Source organism: Camelina sativa, chromosome 16 (assembly GCF_030686135.1).
Source record: "Camelina sativa cultivar CO46 ecotype springtype chromosome 16, ASM3068613v1".
In the NCBI taxonomy this organism is placed as follows: domain Eukaryota; kingdom Viridiplantae; phylum Streptophyta; class Magnoliopsida; order Brassicales; family Brassicaceae; genus Camelina; species Camelina sativa.
The window spans coordinates 24188391-24210254 of NC_141895.1; the positions used below are offsets into that span (position 1 = coordinate 24188391).

Here is a 21864-nt window from a genome sequence, read left to right on the forward strand (position 1 = left end):
TGATTTTTTTTTTTTTTTTTTACCCTTTTTATATAAAGTGAAAAAAAGCATCTTTGTTTCTCTTGGATGCAGAGCATGAGGCACCAGGTGGGAGATGCGTATGATTTAACTTTCAGGTTACCTCACATCTTTAACACCTTTTTGCCTATCAGTTGTTTTTATTTAATATTAGCTCTTGTTTGGTCCTCTGTTTCTTGTGTTTCTCAGGTGATGTTCTTGCTGTGTACACACATTCAGATGAGAGATGGGTTCACAAATTCTTTCCTACATGAGTTTGTTCCTAAAATTTGTCCCTTTTTAATTATTGGTTCAATGTCTTCTTAACGAACATATCTCTCTCTTTGATGCAGATCATGGAGGCAGAGGCACAGGGGGACTAATATGATAAACTTTGTACCATTATTTTATGTGTGTGTTATGATTGTATATCCACAGGCTGACATCATATTGTTCGTGGTTCTGCTGGTTGGAATTCTAGGTTTGCCTTTAAGGTCTTCCCAAAGGTACACTCTGATTTGATAAATCTTTCTTCTGGTCTGTCATCTTTTTATTATCACCTTTGTTCTGTTTTATGTCTCAGTTAATCTTGAACTTACTTGAAGGATGATGCCTTTGATCTGTCGTCGTCGTCGGATCCTGTTACCTCTTTGACGGTCTCCTCTTTCCCTTTTATATTTTATTTTAGTGTTTCTTTTAGATCAGCTAATGTCTCTCTTTGTTGCAGATCATGAGGAACCAGGATTACCGTGTGGGAGGATCGAAGAGAGAGAAAAAAAAAACATTGTGGGAGTGGGATTGATTTCTGAGTTGAACTTTCAGGTTACCTCACATCTATAAACCATTTTGCCTATCAGTTGTTTTTATTTAATTTTTGGTTTTGTTGGTTCTCTGTTTCTCAGATGATGTTCTTGCTGTCATGTCTCAGTTTATCTTGAAGGAGAATGCCTTTGATCTGCGTTGCTCCCTGTTGCCTCTTTGAAGTCTCCTCTTTCCCTTTGTTATATGTTTACTGTTCAAACAGATCAGCTAATGTTTTGTTTTTTTGCTTGTGTTAGATCGTGGAGGTTAAGGACCTGTTGGAGGGATGGATCGATGGTTTGAGAGTATATAACTTGTGGAGTTTCTAGTTACTTCACATTTATACTAATGGCTATTGTTGGTGAGGTATATATATGTTCATCTATGCTAATGTTTCTCTAGGATTTGGTTTTTAAAATATTGCGCATAGGTTGCTTGCTTTACATATATGTTCATGTGATTTTTCATTGTCGTAAGTCTTAACACTGGGCTCTGTTTAGGAATTATGGGAGTTGGGCTCTGGGTGTTAATTAGCTCACCATAATTCTTTATTTCTTCTTTAGGGTCCATTAGTTGATGAGACGTTGTCGTTTTGGAGCATCGTCTCCTTCCATCCCCTTGTCTGAAAACAAAACGGAACGGAGGAGTGACGACTGAGGAGTGAGGAGTGAGGAGTGAGGGACTGATCTGAGCTTTTGGTATTGATAAGAGGTACCTCCTCCTTGTTCCTTCTTCTTCTAAATCTCTATATTTCGCTTTAATTAAAGTTTTTGTTCTGTGAAATAGCTGGGCGTTGATTGATTTATTTGACTCTCTCTCTCTCTCTCTCTCTCGTTGAGGCGCTGTCAAAAAGAGTTGTCTCATCGTGCGGCTGTGCCAGGTTTGTAGTTCATGTCTCTGCTTTGTGTTTTTTTTTTGTGACCTCTAGTTTCATGAATTAACATTGCAGGATGTACAAGGATGGTAGCATCATTCCATTAGATGATTCTTTGGGTTATGCTTCAAATTTTTCACACATGCTGGGATATGGTAGTCCTCAGATGAAAGAGCTTATGAGGCTTTATCTCAGCGTCCACAGGTTTTTTCTCGCTCTCTCTGTCTCTACATGTCTCAAAATCTTAATCAATAAGCTAATTTTCTTTTTTTAATGTGTGTTATGATTTTGTTTGCTCTCTCAGGTTCCGAGCCAGCCAATGGTGCAGCCAAGCAATGGCCCCTATCTTGAAGGAGATTCTGCCACGATCCAAGGTTTGTTTGTTTCTTCTCTTGGACCAGGAATTTTGGGAAATTATCTTCCATGGAGTTCAGGTTAAGTTGGATTTATATTCTTGCCTGACATGAAAATTTTATGATTTATTTTACCATTACAAAACGAGTTTGTTTTTCTATCTTTTCCTCTCATGAAAAAGGCTCGACAAATTCAGGTATTCATTCCTTTTTCCCTCCCAAATCTGTTGCAATTTGTTTGTTTTAATGTACTCCATGAATTATTTCGGGTTCCTGAGATTTGGAGTGTGCCATTGGGGAGTTTTCAACATTATTTTGCCATGTTATTGAATTTTTCAGGTTAACAGTAATGTCGTTGATCTTCCTAGTGATGTTGGCATGTATGTTTTAAGCCTAAAACCCTATATTTTAGTGGAGGTGGATGCCTTGATCGGTTGGTGATGGATCGTTTTTGTCTTCTCTGCGCTACATCTTCAGGTAGTCTTCTTCTAACCGATTTTTATAAAGAACTTTTCTATTAAAAGTGAAAAAAACATCTCTGTTTCTCTTTGATTCAGATCATAAGGCACCAGGTGGGATGTTCGAAGAGAAAAAAAAACATTGTGGGGAGTGCGTATGATCAGGTTACCTAACATCTACATTGCATCGGTTGCGTTATATATGTTCATGTTATTTACTTGTTGTTATGTTCTTTCAGGTTTTGGATGATACTTTTGTCAATGAGAGTGATGGCGTTGATGGACACGCTTCTTCTCTGTGCTACGCCTTTAAGGGTTTTCTTCTTCCTCTTCACACGTCTTATACTTTTTTTATTTGTTTTGTTTTGTTCCTTACGGTTCTTTCCTCGTTTTGCAGGTCTTTTGGAAGCAAACCATGATCAAGTCATCACGTATTCTAATCCATGTTATTCTCTTCAAGCGTCCTCATGGGTTCCTTGCTCCAATCATCACTCTCTTACTCATGTTGCTCTTCTAGGGTTTGGTTTCTAAATTGAATCATTCAAGGCTTTTTTATTATGTTCTTCCGATTTTTAACTCTACTTGGCTCTGTTAATTTTAGATCGTGAAGGAGGATGCTTTGATCGGTTGGTGATGGTTTTGATGGCTCGTTTTTGTTCTCTCTGCGCTACATCTTCAGGTAGTCTTCTTCCTCTTAACCGATTTTTTTTTTCTGCCTATTTAACAGATTGTGGACACACTAGGATTACTGTGAGAGGTTCTGAATTTTTTTGCTGTGAGAATTTTTTTCGGATAAGATTGCTGATATTTCATAGATACTTTGAAGCATTATAATGGCGAAGAGAGAGCAAACAAGTCTCTGAGAGGTATGTATCTTTTTTGTGTTCTTATAAATTCTATGATTCTTACTGAGTCAGTGTGTACGAATATAGTTTTGTATCTTTGATGGGTTTGTTTCTTTTTGATTCTATGAAACAGGTGCCGGTGATTTACATGACTGAGTTGATTCAGAACACAATCGTCGCCAAACATGCTTAAGGTAACAACATAAACTGGTTCTACTGATTTGTTCGATGAATTTGCGTTTTTTTTTTAAAGTTGCTGTTTTTGTTGGTTTTCTTTTTTTTTTTGGTTACAATTACAATTTTAAGGTTTAATTATTTTGTGAATCAGATCAAGGAGATCATCATATTCAAGGAAGGTAGAGACCATGTACAACTAATTCCATGAATGACACCATTCCATGAGCCAACGTCCAACCAGAAGAAGAAAAAGAAGAACGCCTCGAGGTTTTGTTTCATATCATCCATCACTTATGTTTAAGTTGCATACTTTGTTTTAACCATTCTTACTATTTTCATCATACTTTGGTTAAGGTTGGTTCTTGTCATTGTGGGAGACACTCTGTTTCGGGATAGACAGTCACAAATATCTCTATGAAGCTGCAAGTTGAAAGGTACGATCTACTACTTTCCCCAAATTGCAGCATGGAGTACTAATACAAACATATTTCTTACAAATTAGTGTGTGTGTGTGTGTTATTCTTTAACCGACAACTGTTCGCTTGTTGAGAACATACTTTGCCGTTTCTTATTTTCCTGTGAAAGTGGTCCGTCGTTTCTTCAAAAGCGATTTTTTTATTAAAGAGCAAAGAACAAGTTCAGGGGCTGTCAAAAGAGTTGTCTCATCGTGCGGCTGTGCCAGGTTTGTAGTTCATGTCTCTGACAAAGTTTGTCCTTGGGACTTGTTCCCAGCCCAATCAATTTTGGTAATGTGTTTTGTTTGACTGCATATATCTCTCTATTGAAGTGTTCATTTGGTGTTAGTCTTGATGCTCAACTGAATTCAACTTTTTTTTGCAGTCAGAGGGAGACACAATAACTGGTGGTGACTTGTAAGTTTATTGGTTTACTAGGAAGCAGCTGGATTCACAGTTAATGATCATGTTCACTCAATGTTAGTGAGTTCTCCTCTTTATCTTGGCTTTCTTTTGCCTTTTCTCTTTTCTAGAGTTATTCATCTGTAGCTAACACATATCTTGCATTGTTATTATCTAAGTTCAACTACTTTTCTAACTGTTCTTATTATTGCAGGATAGAGATCTATTCGAACCAGTAGCTACAACACAAAGCAAGCCAAGAAATATCAAGTTACTCTTACCGAAGCAAGCACATGAATTGTGAGTCGAATTTGTCTTTTAAAAGTTGTTGTCTTTTTGTTTCTAATTTACAATTTAGATCGAGCCTGAGATTTTTGTTTTATGTTTCTCTAGTAGGTATGGAGAATTAGGGTTCCTGGAGCTTCGAACTCAAAGCCATGGGTCCTTATCTATCTATGGTCCAATTCTACTCGGTCAGGGTTTGTTCTCAGACCTCTCTATTTTATTGGCAAATGAAATCCTCTTCTCTCTCTGAGATGGACTAATCCTTTAAAGCATTTCTTATGTTACTTAGATTGATAGAACTGCTCGTGTTGCCTTTGATACTGCTCCGAAACGGCGTGGCAAGCTGTGTTTCTTTTACTTGTTTTCCTCTCTCTTGTTTCATGTGGAACACATATAACACTGATGCCAATGCAATTTGTTCTCTGCAGGCCTCAATTTTATGGAAGAAACGAGTAAGAGAGCCTCTGAATATCCTGATGTTGAGCTGTCACATATGTATGTTGACAATGCTGCGATGACCCGCCAACAGGTAAATTCTTTTGCCAAACTAGTCAGCCTTGATAATTCTTTTGAAAATTGTGTAAATAATTACTATGGGTTGATTGTTTCATATATATGCAGTTTGAGACCATTTTTGTTGATATATTATCCGATTAAGCTTCAATGATCAATGAAGCATTGGAATGCTGGCATTTTTTCAAGCATGTGCAACCATTTTGCTTTGTTATATACTTATCGTAGGCACATGGGAGGACATGCCAGAAGGCATTGGGAAGAGACAGAGCATTTTTATTCACTTGAGCTTGAAACATAGCATGCTTGGGATTATGCTGGTGACGGTTGTGTCACCGGTGTATTCACTTAATGAAAGACGATCTTAATGAAATAGTCCAGCTACGTGTCAGTTATCCTTGTATAAGTATTAGTGTCGTGACTAATGACCTCTTGTCTCAGCGATATACATCTTAAGGTTAGTCTTGGCATCTAAACTTGACTTGAGTTATAGAATAAAATCAGTCTTAGCACATAAATCTTTCTAAAAGGAATTTATTTGACCGGCTCATTGTGTTTTGCGTGCAGATTGTTGGAAAAGATGCGCTAGCAGCAGGTGGAAAAATTGCAAAATCAAGACAGGTCAGCCAAATTGTTAGAATATCATATTGATTCACTCCATATCTCACTGCATGACTGCAATTAATTCCTCCTCATCATTGATTTTTTAAGTTGTCTCTTGTTACTTTGACGTTTGATTGAGCTTAATTCAGGTTATGCAACTGAATTCTATCTTTTTTCTTCTTGATGAATTCAGATATGGTGCAAGTGAGGATGGGAGGACCTTGTTGTTTCCATGGCGTATTTCTCTTTTAACTACTCTCATCTTATTACTTTATTTGACTGATTCTAGATTTTTTTTTCTTTTCTAATTTCATGTGTTGATTTATTGTCTCACTAATTGCAGGGAAACGAGTGTCACAAACATAGCTGCTAGCTAGCTCCACCGATCAATGAATGAGACCATGAGTAACGTCCATCCAAGAAGAACAAGAAGAAGAACCCCTCAAGGTTTTGTTTCAAATCATTATCATCCATCACTATTGACTAAGTTAAACTACTTTTTTTAACCATTATTATTTTCATGTGTTGATTGTCTCACTGACTGCAGGAAGATCGACTAGAGACCATGTTCAACTTCCATGAATGAGACCATGAGCAAACGTCCAAAAAGAAGAAGAACGAACCTCTCAAGGTTTTGTTTCAAATCATCGATCACTACTGTTTAAGTTCAACTACTTCTTTTAACCGTTCTTGTTATTGCAGGATAAAGTGTCGTGATAGAACCAGTAGCTACAACACAAAGCAAGCCTCAGGAAATAACAAGTTACTCCTAACAAAGCAAGCACAGAGGTAAACAAACTTCTGCTTTGCTTAGCCTTAGGGTTGAGGATGACCCAAACAATAACGACATGAATAGTAGAATCATCCTCACTCTTCTTCACCATCATGCAAGTACAATTTCCTGTTAGAGAAATTGATAAACGACGATCACCTTCTCTTCTCTTTTCCTGTCTTTAAACTCTTGAGTATCGTTGATGAATTAGCTGGATATGGTGCCAAGTGAGTATCGGAGGAGGACACATCATTTGTTTCCATGACGTTTCTTCTTCTTCTTCAACTCTTATCTGGCTTGATCGAGCAAGTAAAGGTATAACAATTCTAGGGTCTTTATTAGGGGATTTTCTCTTTAATTGGCTCTTTCTATTAGAATTACAATTTAGCATCTGATGGTTCTACTTTTTGCTCTCTTTTTGCAGATCGCAGAGATGCTTTCAAGAATTAAAACTTATTCTATTGGATTGATGGTGTTTAATTGGCTCTTTCTATTGGATTGATGATGTTTACAGACCATGGCGAGTTTCGTCAAGAACCACCCGTGGCCTAATGTTGATGCTCATAGCGGAGTGCTGCTGAGCTATTATCGTTTAACCGAAAGAAAGGTACAAAACTGCATCATTATCACGTTATCCTGACTAACCACATGCCTTGTTTTGCTGAATCTTGGTGATAATTAATAGAGTGACCTTTTCTTTCAGATTTAGATACTACACTGTGCTTTCGCGCTATTGACAATTCTCTTTGAATAAACCTACACTCATCTTTCTGATGCTGTTTTCTTTGTTCCATCCCAACAAATTTAACAGATAAGAGAAAGCGAGAGAGAGAGCAACATGAAGATGGTTCGGATCTACTACTCAACTGATCCATGAATTGTGAGTCGAATTCGCTTTATAGATTTGTTCTTGTTTCTTTATTTTTGATCGAGACTGAGATTTTGGGTTTAATATGTTGCTGTAGGTATGGAGAATTATGGTTCCTAGAGCTTTAAACCTCAAAGCCATGGGTTCCTTATTCCAGATAGAGTATCTATCTGTGGTTCAATATTACTCGGTCAGGGTTTGTTCTCAGACCTCTATTATATTATTGGCAAATCCTCTTCTCTTCTCCATTGACTATCTATCACCTGATGATTTTGTTTACTCTCTCTCATAGGTTCCGAGCCAGCCAAACAATGACCCCTATCTTGAAGGAGATTTCTGCCACGATCCAAGGTTGGTTTGTTTGTCCTTCTTTGTGTAATTTTACTTTACTTAGAGTACTCTTCACTTCATCATCGCTAACTGAACTCTAACCTCTGCTCTGTTGTTACCTTTGGTCGTGTCGTGAATGATGAAGAAAGATGATCGTTGTGGCTTGAAACGACAGTGTTTTGAAAATTCTGGAATTGGGCTTTTGGTGTTAGTTGGCGGCCCATATTCTTCTTTAGGGTCCATTTATTGAGAGGTTGTCGTTTTGAAGCATCTTCTCCTTCATTCCCCTTTGTTTGAAATCAAGACGAAACAGAGGAGTCAGAAATTTCTTGTCTTCTGATTCTCAGAATCGTTGAAGCATTATAATAGCGACGAGAGAGCAAACAAGTCAGAGAGAGGTATGTATCTTTTTCCTTTTTTTTGTGTCTTCTTCTTATAAATCTATATGATTTTGACTGAGTTAGTGTGTGTGTGAATTATAGTTTTGTATCCTTAACATATAGGTTTGTACAAGGAGATCATCATTGAAGGTAGAGAGCATGTACAACTAATTCCATAAATGACATCATTCATGAGCCAACGTCCAAGAAGCAGGAGAAGAAGAACACCTCCAGGTTTTATTTCATATCATCCTTCACTTATGTATGATTTTGTGTTATTATTTGTTCCTTGTGTTCCTTTGAAATTTTATAATCAGTGTTTCTCTTCATATTAAATTTTGAAAACAATTTGCTTAACTGGGAATTTTATTGTTGTAGGGACCTGAGACGAAGTGGAATTGATAATGAAGTGGAATCGTAGTGTCACCACATTGCTATAGGTATGTCTTATTTTATGATGTCAAACTATCTTTCTATGTGAATTCATTATCTTCATAAAGTTGGTACCTTTATGTGTGTGTTTTGATTGCATATCCACAGGCTGACATCCTTGTTCGTGGTTCTGCTGGTTTGCCTTGAAGGTCTTAGACCAAGTTTTCCCAAAGATACACTTTCTTCTTATTGACACTGTTGTAGTCATTCCATCACTGATCGATTGGTGATGGTTTTATTTGATGAATCTTTTTGGTCTTCTCTTGGCTATATCTTCAGGTAGTAGTATTCTTCCTCTTGACCGATTTTTGTTTTGTTCTTTCCAAATAAGTGAAAAACATCTCTCTCTCTCTCTCTCTCTCTCTCTCTCTCTCTCTCTCTCTTGCAGATCATTGATCTTAACTCTCAGGTTACCTCACATCTATGCACCTTTTAGCATATCAGTTGTTTTATTTAATATTGGCTAGTGTTGGTCCTTTGTTTCTTGTGTTTCCCAGATGATGTTGTTGCTGTGGACACACATTCAGATGAGAGATCGATGATCCACAGATTCTTTCCTACACGAGTTTGTTCTTGAACTGTGTCTTTTGTAACTAGTTTTTGTATTCAATGTCTTTTTAACGAAAATATATCTTCTCTGATGCAGATCATGGAGGCACCGGTGGGACTGGTATGATAAATCTTTCTTCTGGTCTGTCATATTTTTATGTTTCTTCGGTGGTACATCTTTTTATTACCACTGTCTTCATTACAAGCACAAGTTGACCTTTGTTCTGTTATGTCTCACTTTATCTGTCGTTGCTCCATGTTACCTCTTTCACGGTCTCTTCTTTCCCTTTGTTATATTTTTACTGTTCACAGATCAGCTAATGTTTTTCTTTGCTTGTGTTAGATCGTGGAGGTTCAAGGCCTTGTTGGAGGGAAGGATGGTTTGCGTATAACTTCGAGTTTCTAGTTACTTCACATATACACCTCTCTGCCTATTGTTTTTTTAATTAACTAATGGCTATTGTTTCTTGACCTTTGTGTTTGTTTTCCAGATAGCACTTCACTTCGCAGATGTAAGATATGTCTTGCAAACGAGTTTGTTCTTCTATCTTATCCTCTCATGCAAAACGCTCGAGAAATTCAGGTATTTATTCCTTTTGGACTGTGCCATTGGGGAGTCTTCAACATTATTTTGCCATGTTTTGAAATTTTCAGGTTAACAGTAATGTCGCTAATCTTTCTAGTGATGTTGGCATGTATGTTTTAAGCCTTAGACCCTATATTTTAGTGGAGGAGGATGCTTTGATCGGCTGGTGATGGTTTTGGTGGATCGTTTTTGTCTTCTCTGCGCTACATCTTCAGGTAGTATTTTCCTCTTAACTGATTTTTTCTAGGGTTTGGTTTCTAATTTTTCTTTTTTTTTTTTTTTTTGAATGAATGTAAATTTTATTCAACCAAAAAACGGTTTTCCTTTACAATATTTGCAACCTTATCTTGAAAAAGGATTGAAACTTAGAAAGACAAAACTTAAAGTAGTATTGCGTGAAAGATTAGTAGCGAGTAGCAAACCAACTGCAGAAAACATCTCCCAACCGAGAGACCCCCGGGTAGCATAGGTAGCTTTATATATGTTCATGCTATTTACTTGCTCTTATGTTGTTTCAGGTTTTGGATGATGCATTTATCGATAAGAGTGATGGTTTTGATGTACACTCTTCTTCTCTGTGCTATTTCTTCAAAGGGTTTTGTTCTTCCTCTTACACGTCTTTTTCTTCTTTTTTTTCTGTTTTGTTTTGTTCCTTACGGTTCTTTCTTCGTTTTGCAGGTCGTTTGGAAGCAAACCATGATCCAATCATCACGTTTTCTAATCCATGTTATTGTCTTCAAGCGTTCTCATGGGTTCCTTGCTCTAAACTCATCTCTATTTACTTCTTTATTGTCACTTTGGTTCGATGGTTTTGTCTTATCTTCTAGTTACATAATGTCGTTTTTGTTTTGTTGATCATGCGATTGATCGGAGATGGCTCTGACTGATCGTTGTCACTCTCTTACTCATGTTGCTCTTTTAGGGGTTGGTTTCTAATTTGAATCATTCAAGGCTTTTTTATTATGTTCATACTATACGATTTTTAACTCTACTTGGCTCTGTTAATTTTAGATAGTGGAGGAGGATGCTTTGATCAGTTGGTGTTAGTTTTGATGGCTTGTTCTTGTCCTCTCTGCGCTACATCTTCAGGTAGTCTTCTTCCTCTTAACCGATTTTTTTTTTTTTTTTCTGTCTATTTAAAGTGAAAAAAAACATCTCTGTCTCTCTTTGATGCAGATTGTGGAAACACTAGTATTACTGTGTGAGAGGTTCTAAGAGAAAAAGAAGAAAAAATATTGCTGTGGGAGTGCATAAGATTTCTGAGTTTAACTTTATGGCTACCTTACATCTAGAAACTGATTCATATGGCTTTGCTAGGGTTTGGTTTCTAAATTGAATCGTTCAAGGCTCTTTTATTATGTTCATGGGATTTTTACCTGTTTGTGGCTCTGTTATTTTAGATTGTGGAGGAGGATGCTTGATCGGTTGGTCATGTTTTTGATTTAGTGGATCGTTTTTGTCTTCTCTGCGCTACATCTTCAGGTAGTCTTCTTCCTCTTAACCGATTTTTTCTGTTTCTTTCTATATAAAGTGAAAAAAACATCTCTGTCTCTCTTTGATGCAGATCATGAGGAACTAGGATTACTGTGTTGGAGGTTCAAAGAGAAAAAACAAACATTGTGGGAGCGTTTGAATTCTGAGTTTAAGTTTCAGGTTGCCTCGCATCTTTACACCTTTTTGCCTATCACTTGTTTTATTCAATATTGGCTATATTTTTACTGTCCACGGATAGGCTAATGTTTTTCTTTGCTTGTGTTAGGTTGTAGAATGTCGAGAATGTGAAGGAGGTACGTAGTTCCATTTTGTTAACTTTTCATCTACAGTATCTCTGTTACCTCGTTGGCGGTTTCTTCTCTTTTACTCTTTCTGATTTTATGTCTGCATTTTTCTATAGTTTAAATGCTAATCACTTCTGTTTGGGATGGTGTTTCTCTTTCTATGTGAATTTGAATGATGCAAGTAGAAGTTCTGTTTAGACTTGTTTGCCTAGATCCCTTTCAAGTCTACAAGTTCTCTCCACAGGGATGAACTTGGGGATTCCATCTTTCTGGGTTTATTTGTCTATCTGTAAATTTCTTCTGATTGTTATATGTTTACTGGGTATCTTTAGCCTTTGATTTCCTCACTAGTTGCTGATCTCAATTGGTATGTTTCATATTTTTTTTTTCCTGTGTGTGTCTTCCAGCTGGATTTCTTTCATCCATCACTTGACTCTAATCTTTTGCAGTCTAGTAGTAGTCAGATGAAAGATGGCCATAAGTTCTTTTGTTATATGGGTTTGTACTTGTCTTTTTGACCTTCTTAAGATGAATATGTCTACTGACGTAGTTTTTGTATTGAATATTGTGGAGTCTTACGACTGTTCTAGTCTGAGCTCATCTTATGCAGAAAGCTAGACATAAGTCATGACCGTTGTTAACAACCTGTGAGGTGGCTTTTATGTTCGGGTGTAGATTACTTCTTGCACCGATTAGTCACAAAACGGCCAGTCTGCCACAATGAATGTTCACTTTTCTAAATTGCTTGGGTGGTCTTTTCTTATTTACTTTTCCGTTTTTCTTGTTGATTTAGATTGTGGAGGATGCTATGAATATTGATTGGTGATGGCTTTGATTGATTGATTATGTCACACGTTTTCTCTTTTACCGGTGTCCTTTTTCCCAAATTCAATTCCTAAGCAGATTGTTTTTGCTGTATGTTGATACAAATCGTGGAGGCAATGGGATTTCTATGTTGAGTTGAATCTATCTTCTCGCCTATCATCTTTTGGTTTCTTCTGATTTTCCTGTGCTGCATCTTTTTTTGTTTTTTTCCCGAATAACACAACTGCCTGTTATATCAACAATCACCTCTGTTGTATTCGGTCTCAGTTGATCTTTGATCTCTCGGCATTCCATGTTACCTCTTTGCCGGTTTCTTATTTCTCTCTGTTTGTTTATTAGGGTTTGGTATATTACCTTTTGCTTTCTTATGATTTTTTGGTGAAATTTTTGGTTTAGATCTTAGAGGCTGAAGGCATTGTAGGAGGGAAGGATGGCTTGAGTATAAATATCGTGTTTCTGGTTTCTTCGCATCTGTACACCTTTTTGCTATTGGTTGATATATTTAATTTTGGTTATTGTTGGTTAGGTTTTATCAGTCTTCTGTGTCTTATAGTGTTCTCCAGATTTTCATCTATCCCTCCTCTCTGTTTTTCAGCTCTCTACACACGTTCATATGAAAGGTGATCTTAAATTCCCTTCAAAACGAGTTTGTTCTTATACTTTGTCCTTTGTCAGTAGTTTTGTATTGAATGTTTATATGTCAGTAGTTTTGTATTGACTGCTTAGGGCTAGACCTGTGTGGTTTAAGATCACCTTTCATTTGAATGTCAGGTTACTAACTGGTTTCTTTCCCCTTTATATCTGGTTGTCCTAGCTCTCATCATGCTACAGCTATGTTTAGTGTGTTTGATCATACTCTCATATGCTTGTGACGTGGTTTTTTCTTATGTGAAATGCTCCCGTTCTTTATAGGTATACTGAGGATGCATAGGAGGCTAGTTTTATTCTGTATCATGACCGCTGTTAACAACCAGTGAGGTGGCTTTTCCATGTTTGTTTTTTTTCTCTTACACTCGCATATAATGGAGTTTTTCATCTTTGGTTGATTCAGGTTTCATGAGCTGCTTTTTCCTGGGGTTTGATTCTTGGTATTTTTGTTTGCTGTGTGGTTGTTACCCATATTGGTTCTTTTTGTGCATTACGTCTGATTGTTATAGTTTACTTGTATTTAAGAGAAGTAAATATCTGAGTTCGTCGTCACTGGTTGCCTCAAGGATTGATCACAATTTGTAAGTCTTTATCGTAGTAGATATTTCAGGTTGCTGGTTGGTTTGTTAATCCATTTCTGTGTGCTACATCTATTCCTAGTTTTTCCTTTATCCCATACAATGGATGAATCTGAACAGAACATCAATTGGAAGCAGTGCCTTCAACAGTAAGAGAAAAAACAGAGCTTGGTTATCTCAATATGTCTGGCTGTGACAAGCTCATGAATTTCCTCCAAGGATTAAGAAACTGACACACAATTTAACTAGTTTTTTTTTATGCTAATCCAAACATAATACACACATGTGGACATTGTTTGTTTTTTCTTCAGAATGACCAACGAAAAGGTCAGCGAACTAGCGAATGGATGTAATTTTCTGAATAAACTTCAGTACTTCACACAGCAAGTTCGTTCTAATGTTTTGGAAACCTCGAACTGGTCGTTTTCTGAGACTAGTGTCACTCAAACAAGCATTAAATACTTAAGTGTTAGTGGGTTACTGATACGAGAGGTGTTTATCTCAACTGTTTATTACATGTAACAATATCAATATACTACTTTTATGATCTCAATTTTATATTTTCTCAACTTATTCAGAGAAAACCCCCCAAAAAAGTTTGAAACATAATTACGTGGATACTAGAACCATTCTTCCCTAATCATAATTACGTGAGAGTGGTTTTATTTTTTATTATTACTTTGGTGGAACAGAAGAATTGATTCAAAGTTTCTACGAGAAGGAAGAGATGTGTTGGGAATGAGAGAGTCTAGTAAAGAGAGTTTAGTAAGAGATGTTTTGCAAACTTCACAAACGGCTATATTCGTATTTCTTTAATATTTCCCTTTTAAAGAAAAAAAAAAAAAAATCTTACCGTTGTATTTCAACAACGTTTGGCTGTCTTCTCAATGATTTTTGACAGTTTCGCCGTTAGATTAGCAATACCGATTGATTTACTAAACCACCCACTTTATCTCTCGGTTAATAAATAATTCGTAAACGCGAAAAGATTAAAAGGCTTATAATGGGCTTTAGTAGCCCAAATTAATAATAAGCTCTTTAACAAACGAAGGCCCAATGGACCTTAAATCTAATCATTTCGGATTGAATTTTCAATTTTGAGAGACAAAGGAGTAGCGGCAATAAGGAGTGAGTTCGAAACTCAAAACATTTATTTATTTATTTTTATTTATTTTTTTTTTTCTAATTTTTGTTTCCTCCCTAAAGAAATTTTGAAACCATTTCTTCTGTGTCTGTCTACTACTACTACCACTCTTGGAGATTTCGACGGCGATGGCGTTAGACTTGGTTTCAACCAGAAATTGAGGATTTTGATTCCTGCCTGCTGCTGCTGCGTCTCTGTGTTGTCTTCTCGTTACGGAAAAATCAACGGTGAAGCAAATTGGAGATGCAGTTGAGATCTAGCCATGGACAGGGAGGCTAACCTTCCGGTCCGACCGGATAAACTTCCCAAGGGTCTGGTTCGTCCCATCTTAACCCAGGAAACGTTTTCTTCTTCCTCCTCCTCCTCCTCGGAATTATTCCGGAATGTGCAAGCCGCTCTCAAACGACATCGCCCACACAGTAGTACCTCTCTCTCTCTCTCTCTCTCTCTATCTATCTTTCTGGGTCGTTTACGAAAAAATCTCTATTTCTGGAACTAGTTTTTATCTCACTAATTTAGGGTTTTCTTTGGGTTTTGGGAATTTCGCTCAATCTCACTAATTTAGGGCTTTTTTTTTTGGTAAAGTTAAAGTTTACGTCTACGCTTCTTAGAATGGCTTTTAATTGCGCTAGGTTAATGGGTTTGTGGAATTCGTGATGTGGGTGATATGAGTTGCTAGTTGAAACTTTTTGATTTTGGAGACGAACACTCACGGTTCTTATTTTAGCTGTTTTTTTTTTTTTTTTTTAGTCCTTTAGTTGAGTTTTATTTTTTCAGGTACAATGGAGAGGACTACTCTAGGGGCTCGACGAAATGTTGCTCCACAACAACAAGCTTCTAAAAATTCACGTTTGGTTACGCTGAGTCAGAGTCTTGCTGCCAATACTTTGACACAGGATACAAGGAACTTAGCCTCTTCTTCTGTTGCTGGAGAATCTTTAGAGAATGCTTCCATTACATTTCCTTCAGTCTCAGGAAGTACTAGTAATATGTTTGGTCAGAATTTTACCCCGTCTGTCAAACAGATGGATTTTGGAAAATCTGCTGTTGATAATGCTAGTTTAGGAAGCAATCTCGATGTAGGATCTCAGAATGATAATGTCCAGAGGAAGTTCCAATCTCTCATTGGCACCACCACCATCACATCTCAAGGTAATGTCCTCCTTCTTTCGTTTCTCTATCCCGAATTCAAATAACACTCAGCAGTTTGTAACCACTGTCATATACCCTCCCTGGTTCAGTTTACATAAACATAGTTACGGTTGGTTTGTTGATCTAGTAATCTTACTTGGACTCACTTGTCCTGGCAGATATGGAATGGGATGCAACAAATCAGGCTGACGCATCACAACTTGGTGCTCCTACTGGATCAAGACATCAAAATCTCCACACTGTTGATTCTGAGATCAGTTTGAAATCTGAATACAAGGTTTCATCTTCATTAGCAAAGATACAGGGTCAGCTGGGAGAATTTCGCAACTTCTTGAACCAACCTAAAACTCAATGTTCTGCCGTGGGTTCATCATGTGCCACAACTACGCTAATCCATTCGTCTTCAGCTCCTATGTTAAATGCTACTACCCTCGTCTCTCGTTCATATGTTGAGGCTGATTCGAACGCAAAACCCCATGCTGTTCAAAGTCAAGGGAACTTGCCTTCTTGTTATCTTTTTTCCAAGGACAGCAACGTACTACATGCTGATAAGAATTCCCCTGCATCTGAGATCCCAGCCTCAACTAATGATCCAGAAGTCAGAATCAAAGAGACAGAAAAGTCCAAGCAGCAACAGTGCACGACAAAACTTGAAGCTCCAGTGGGATCTTCCAGTCATGGGAGCGATGGACAAGCGAATGCTCGTGTACCCGATGAGTTGCTTACCAGTGTTAGCTCACAGCCACAAAACCAAGATAAGCTTGAAAAGGTTGCAAGTAGCAAAGGGCCATCTGCGCCTCGTAAAAGAAACTATGATCCAGACATGTTTTTTAAAGTCAATGGTAAGCTTTATCAGAGGCTTGGCAAGATAGGAAGTGGAGGAAGCAGTGAGGTCCACAAGGTTATATCTTCAGATTGTACCATATATGCGCTAAAAAAAATCAAGCTCAAGGGTCGTGATTATGCTACAGCATATGGATTTTGCCAGGAAATTGGATATTTAAAGAAGCTGAAAGGGAAAACCAACATAATTCAGCTAATAGACTACGAGGTACTTCCTTTTAATACATATTCTGATCCATGGGGCATTTATATTCTCGTGTAGTTTCGAAGTGCTGTTGGCAATTTTGATCTCAACTATTACACAAATTCTCTTATGCAATTAGGTCACGGATAAGACTTTACTCAAGGAGGTTCAAAATGGCACAATGAGTAACAAAGATGGAAGAGTTAAGGACGATGGATTTATATATATGGTACTAGAATATGGAGAAATCGATCTGGCTCACATGTTGTCCCAAAAATGGAGGGAAATCGAAGGATCTGACCGGACAATTGATGAAAACTGGCTTCGGTTCTACTGGCAGGTTCTTACATTACCCATCAAATTACATCTTGATGATACTGAACTACTTATTCTCTTTTGCATTGGAGCTTTTTCAGTTTGTTCTTTTAGCAAATATTGTAGGAAACTCTATATAATTTCACACCAGAGTCTTTTGCTCAAGAAGGTACTGATTCTCATATGAATTGAAAAACAATTGCAGCAAATACTTCAAGCTGTGAACACCATACATGAGGAACGCATTGTACACTCTGATTTGAAACCCGCAAATTTCCTTCTTGTCAGAGGCTTTCTAAAGCTTATCGATTTTGGTATCGCTAAGGCCATCAATAGTGACACTACGAATATTCAACGAGATTCGCAGGTAATATCCTCCCATGTTTCTGTTTTCGTCCTCATGAATACATAGAGTTGTTTTGTATTTAGTGTACAAGTGCTGATATCAATGGGGCTATGTATCTATTGTAACAGGTGGGAACTTTGAGTTACATGTCACCAGAAGCATTCATGTGCAACGAAACCGATGAGAATGGAAACACTATAAAATGTGGAAGACCATCAGATATTTGGTCACTTGGTTGCATACTATACCAAATGGTATATGGAAGAACGCCTTTTGCAGATTATAAGACCTTCTGGGCAAAGTTCAAAGTCATAACCGATCCGAACCACGAGATTACTTACAATCAACTATCAAACCCGTGGCTTATTGACCTAATGAAGAAATGTCTAGCTTGGGACCGTAACCAAAGATGGAGAATCCCTGAGCTTCTCCAACATCCTTTCCTTGCGCCGCCCATCCCACTCGAGCCTCAAGTCAGAACCATTAAACTGCTCAATCTCATAGCTGAATCTTGCAGTAGTGATGGCGATAAAGCCAACTCCATGATCTCTCAGCTTGAACAACTGCTTCTCTGTCCTGCTCCTCTTCCAAGAAACGATCGGTTAGATACAAGAGATCAAAGTAAGCAGCTTCTCTCTCGGATTTCAGAACTTTGTATTCAACTCCAGGATCGGTTATGAGGTCTTGAAGCAGGAATAACAAAAGTAAGCAGTACTGATATGATTCTACGGCTTTTGGATTTTGTAAATTGGTATGTTAATTGTTAGATTTGGAAAGAAGACGTTTGCTTATAATGTTATGTTTGATTTTCTTGTATTGGAATGTATCATTTGGTTGGGTGCTCGTCTTTTTTTTCATGTTTTAGCCGATGAAACCTTAACTAGTCTCTCTCTTCTGTAACTACGTACACTCTAAAACGGCGTCGGTAACCGCGTTTTGTCGTTCGAGTAATTAATAAAATCCTAGAAAGCAAATTCTCACCATGAGCAAATTTACTTGCATTTTTTTAATCGTTTTAAAAGCACCTCAAAAGCAACCTTGCGCTCCACGCAACCCTCGCACTTTCCAAATTGATTTCCCCTTAACTCTCTCTAACTCCATTACCTTATTATTCTCACCTTCTCCTTTCAACCACCGGTTTACTATATTCCTTTAACCTAAATTTCTCCGATCGTTCCCAAACAATGTCTTCTTCCCCACTCGCCGCAAAATCCAACCTCGCAACTCGATCCGCTTCGTTAAACATCCCTCATCATTCCACACGTACAAACCATGCCCATGATCTCCGGTACAGCCTCTCCGCTGGTCCTCGTACCAACGAAGACCGACCACCTTCGGGGAACGGAGTCGCCGGGATCCTCTACAAATGGATAAACTACGGCAAAGGATGGAAACGGCGGTGGTTCGTTCTCCAGGACGGAGTTTTATCGTATTATAGAATCCACGGTCCTGATAAAATATCTCTCTCCGTTGAGATGGATCGGAGATCTAAACTGATCGGCGGCGAATCTTTACGGTTCATTTGCCGACATAGCAAACGCGGTGATGTTCATAGCCCCGGGAAACCTCTCGGCCAAATCCACCTCAAGGTTTCGATTTATTTTGAATACGCCCCTAAGTTTTGAATGTTTTAATATAGTAGATACACCCCTAAATTTTAAACGGATTCACCTAAAATTTCTGTTTATTTAGGAATTACCCCTGTAGTTTTTAATTTTTCTAAATATACAGTAAAACTACAATTCCAGCTATGATTTGGTAGTTCACATGTATTTTATAAGAGTTTTGAATGTATCTCCACAAAATTAAAAACTATCAACCACACCCCCGGTTGCATATGTGATTTTTTAAATCACTGGTGATTTTGAACTCGGCCTTAAATCACTGGTGATTTTGAACTCGGCCAAATCCATATATATATTTGGAAGTGCTCCACACCTGACACCTGTGATTGATTTATATGGGTGTTTTGACAGGTCTCTTCGATTGGACAAAGCATATCAGACGCAAAGAGATTCACTTTATACACGGGCACGAAGAGTCTGCATTTACGAGCAGCAACGAGTGAGGATCGTAATGCTTGGATCGAAGCTTTAAAAGCTGTTAAAGAAACGTTTCCAAGAATGTCAAACGAAGAGTTAATGGCATCGACCACTAATGTCTCACTCTCTACCGATAAACTAAGACAGAGATTAATGAAAGAAGAGGTTAACGAGACAATCATCAAAGATTGCGAAGACATAATGAAAAACAATTTCGTTGCTTTGCATAATGAGGTCATGTCGCTCAAACAGTACCAATATCATCAACTTCAACAACTCACCTAAGACTTACTAACCCTAAGTTTTTCATGATTTATCTCTAGACATTTGATATATATCAATTGAAATTAAAGTAGACTTTTACTTTTTTGCATAATAATGAAAAATTCAGGAGTTGATATGGATTTTTTGTTCTATTATTAAGTTGATGTGAGGTACTGAGTAGTGAGTACTACTAGAATCCCATAGGTCATTTAGTGCAAGCCTATGTGGCTATGTATAATTACTTTATGGGTATAGGCCCAATTTGATTTTGTAATATCAGTGACATTACTTTTTTGTATATTAGAAACTAGTATTCGAAAAAAAAAAAACTAGTATTCGAAGAGGATAAAGTTTTAAAAACTCTTGGGGACTAATACAGATCATTACGTTACGAATTTGTATATTGCAATGTTTATCTTTTGGTTTAATATATTGATGGAGTTAATGTATATATATGCTGATTCAATTAGTGGACATTCAAAGTAATCTTACTAAGTTTTAAAACGTTTTTCAATAACATAACGTAGTTGTTAGCTGTAGGCAGGCACCATCAATAAATTAATATAATGCATGAAAACGCTACGTAATGCCGTAATGGACATGATGAAGTCACGACGATGAATAAAATGTATATTCGAATCCTCGAATTATCTAAGTTGATATTTAATAGAACAAAAGATAAAGTTTTTAACCAAAGATGATAGAAGTAATAATAATAGAAGCTAAAATCGAAATCCAATTGGGTTCGTTTCTGCCAACGATGAAGACGTATGACTGTTCAATCTGATACTTTTCAGTTTTATATTCTTTCTTTTAATATGTTTTTTTTCTTATAAAAACTATTTTGTATATCGAAAATTAAAGAAGCAGAAAGGTACTAAAGAAAAGATTAAAACGATGAGCATGGGCTTTCCCTTTTCAGCTTACACGACAAAGAGACGTATTCGTAATTTTAACAACCCATTAATACGTAAGTCCATTAAATTGTATTATCATTTCTTTTTAAAATATACGTATTGGAACTTCAGCGTGATCTCTCCATTTTCGTAGTACGTTACAAATTCCTCTTCTTTTTTTATTGTATACAGAATTCAAAAGACATAGAGCAAAAGAGATATTACTAGAATACAAAATATTTTTTATTAGTTTATACTCATCGCACGTAATTAACCACAAGATTTGCTGTGGTGCGCTGACATCGAATCAAAAAATAGGAACATGACACACGTTGGAGCTAGTTTACCTACAAAACCAAAATAAGTGGTCGGAAACGATGAAATTTTATTCAAACCATTTTTTTATTTTGGGTCAACATTTTTATTAATACAGTAAATGGTAAGAAGGATGATGAGTTTGGTAAAACCTGGAGTGATAACGTTGGTGTAAGGCTTATTGAGGAATGGGCTTTTGATTCTCCAACAGAACAAAGGATATATTGCTACATCAATACCTGAGCTTCTTCTCTCTTCTATGACCCATGCCTTTTAGTTGGCCAGTTGCATACGTCACCAATCCCCCACCATATAATATTTATTTTAGCACTAATAAAAACAAAAGTAAGATAATATTTCTCTATTCATTTTGAGGTGTGACCAAAAGATAACAGTTTCATCATGATTTTCATTGGACAATAACCAGGTTGAAATGTCAAAAGTACACTACAGTCCCAACTCTTTGGTTACACAAAAGAAACTTCCCAATTTTTTTAAACTTGATAACTTTTTATTCTTATCCCGAGATAAGTTTGCAGTTTTTATTTTAATAAATATATCCTTTGTTTTATTTTATACTAATTCAGAGTGACAAATAAGCATATTTTTATAAGATGCACACAAAAAAAATCATTATTGGATGTATTGTCTCGACTCTTTTGCAATGAAGTAATTTGTTTTGAATGAAAAGTTGTATACAAACACTATCTAACTTGATAATGTGTGATGACTAGCTTTTGTAATATAAAATTATGAAATTATTTGCATGTAAATAAATATAGCAGATCGATTAAAGTTAAGAAAGGTGAGATTCAGCTCTCTTATCAAATCATAATATTTCGTTTGAAAATAGA

At 36.9% G+C, this 21864-nt stretch overlaps 2 protein-coding genes and 1 pseudogene across 52 annotated transcripts; all 3 read left to right on the top strand.

The window, feature by feature from the left end:
* The first annotated feature begins 350 nt into the window (after nucleotides 1–350).
* On the top strand, nucleotides 351–13892 carry LOC104751667 (uncharacterized). Of its 50 annotated transcripts, XM_087492225.1 has the most exons (51): nucleotides 351–503; nucleotides 581–819; nucleotides 900–980; nucleotides 1056–1164; nucleotides 1362–1509; nucleotides 1585–1678; nucleotides 1748–1876; nucleotides 1977–2502; nucleotides 2583–2648; nucleotides 2723–2798; nucleotides 2881–3001; nucleotides 3085–3162; nucleotides 3310–3349; nucleotides 3462–3522; nucleotides 3657–3772; nucleotides 3860–3939; nucleotides 4091–4187; nucleotides 4346–4439; nucleotides 4577–4662; nucleotides 4756–4835; nucleotides 5076–5176; nucleotides 5269–5617; nucleotides 5728–5781; nucleotides 5957–6000; nucleotides 6107–6210; nucleotides 6311–6394; nucleotides 6466–6552; nucleotides 6747–6850; nucleotides 6960–7142; nucleotides 7347–7415; nucleotides 7501–7593; nucleotides 7696–7754; nucleotides 7879–8131; nucleotides 8237–8347; nucleotides 8492–8553; nucleotides 8654–8824; nucleotides 9043–9110; nucleotides 9192–9215; nucleotides 9438–9480; nucleotides 9586–9677; nucleotides 9802–9895; nucleotides 10199–10240; nucleotides 10359–10604; nucleotides 10692–10769; nucleotides 10857–10998; nucleotides 11081–11162; nucleotides 11245–11333; nucleotides 11440–11467; nucleotides 12680–12903; nucleotides 13196–13261; nucleotides 13335–13561. In XM_087492225.1, exons 36-41 carry the CDS (start codon nucleotides 8788–8790, stop codon nucleotides 9805–9807), a joined length of 270 nt encoding a protein of 89 aa, XP_087348351.1. In that variant the 5' UTR covers nucleotides 351–503; nucleotides 581–819; nucleotides 900–980; nucleotides 1056–1164; nucleotides 1362–1509; nucleotides 1585–1678; nucleotides 1748–1876; nucleotides 1977–2502; nucleotides 2583–2648; nucleotides 2723–2798; nucleotides 2881–3001; nucleotides 3085–3162; nucleotides 3310–3349; nucleotides 3462–3522; nucleotides 3657–3772; nucleotides 3860–3939; nucleotides 4091–4187; nucleotides 4346–4439; nucleotides 4577–4662; nucleotides 4756–4835; nucleotides 5076–5176; nucleotides 5269–5617; nucleotides 5728–5781; nucleotides 5957–6000; nucleotides 6107–6210; nucleotides 6311–6394; nucleotides 6466–6552; nucleotides 6747–6850; nucleotides 6960–7142; nucleotides 7347–7415; nucleotides 7501–7593; nucleotides 7696–7754; nucleotides 7879–8131; nucleotides 8237–8347; nucleotides 8492–8553; nucleotides 8654–8787; the 3' UTR covers nucleotides 9808–9895; nucleotides 10199–10240; nucleotides 10359–10604; nucleotides 10692–10769; nucleotides 10857–10998; nucleotides 11081–11162; nucleotides 11245–11333; nucleotides 11440–11467; nucleotides 12680–12903; nucleotides 13196–13261; nucleotides 13335–13561. The 50 variants fall into 50 exon arrangements, with proteins under 50 accessions (XP_087348351.1, XP_087348346.1, XP_087348347.1 ...); XM_087492220.1 differs by lacking the exon at nucleotides 12680–12903 and having other exon boundaries at nucleotides 4756–4841; nucleotides 6747–6844; nucleotides 7050–7142; ... (2 more) ...; nucleotides 10199–10275; nucleotides 13196–13892; XM_087492221.1 differs by lacking the exon at nucleotides 12680–12903 and having other exon boundaries at nucleotides 5389–5617; nucleotides 6747–6844; nucleotides 7050–7142; ... (2 more) ...; nucleotides 10199–10275; nucleotides 13196–13892.
* An 801-nt stretch (nucleotides 13893–14693) lies between these two features.
* LOC104751669 (serine/threonine-protein kinase MPS1-like) lies at nucleotides 14694–18336 on the top strand (annotated as a pseudogene). The gene is made up of 6 exons (XR_015584897.1): nucleotides 14694–15072; nucleotides 15431–15805; nucleotides 15964–16856; nucleotides 16972–17172; nucleotides 17353–17514; nucleotides 17622–18336. The product of XR_015584897.1 is annotated as a serine/threonine-protein kinase MPS1-like (transcript).
* A 230-nt stretch (nucleotides 18337–18566) lies between these two features.
* On the top strand, nucleotides 18567–20097 carry LOC104751670 (oxysterol-binding protein-related protein 1C-like). The gene is made up of 2 exons (XM_010473668.3): nucleotides 18567–19082; nucleotides 19470–20097. The coding sequence occupies exons 1-2, from the start codon at nucleotides 18678–18680 to the stop codon at nucleotides 19818–19820; spliced, it is 756 nt and encodes a 251-aa protein (XP_010471970.1). The 5' UTR covers nucleotides 18567–18677; the 3' UTR covers nucleotides 19821–20097.
* Nucleotides 20098–21864: the final 1767 nt, after the last annotated feature.

What these genes read in the sequence shown, in the direction of transcription:
- LOC104751670 (XM_010473668.3), top strand. Translation starts at nt 18,678, where the DNA reads ATGTCTTCTTCCCCACTCGCCGCAAAATCCAACCTCGCAACTCGATCC. An exon ending in TCGGCCAAATCCACCTCAAG is followed by an intron (nt 19,083 to 19,469) that starts GTTTCGATTTAT and finishes GTGTTTTGACAG; the next exon opens with GTCTCTTCGATTGGACAAAG.
- LOC104751667 (XM_087492184.1), top strand. Translation starts at nt 8,788, where the DNA reads ATGAATCTTTTTGGTCTTCTCTTGGCTATATCTTCAGGTA. An exon ending in TGGAGGGAAGGATGGTTTGC is followed by an intron (nt 9,481 to 9,585) that starts GTATAACTTCGA and finishes TTTGTTTTCCAG; the next exon opens with ATAGCACTTCACTTCGCAGA. An exon ending in AAAACGCTCGAGAAATTCAG is followed by an intron (nt 9,678 to 9,748) that starts GTATTTATTCCT and finishes TGAAATTTTCAG; the next exon opens with GTTAACAGTAATGTCGCTAA.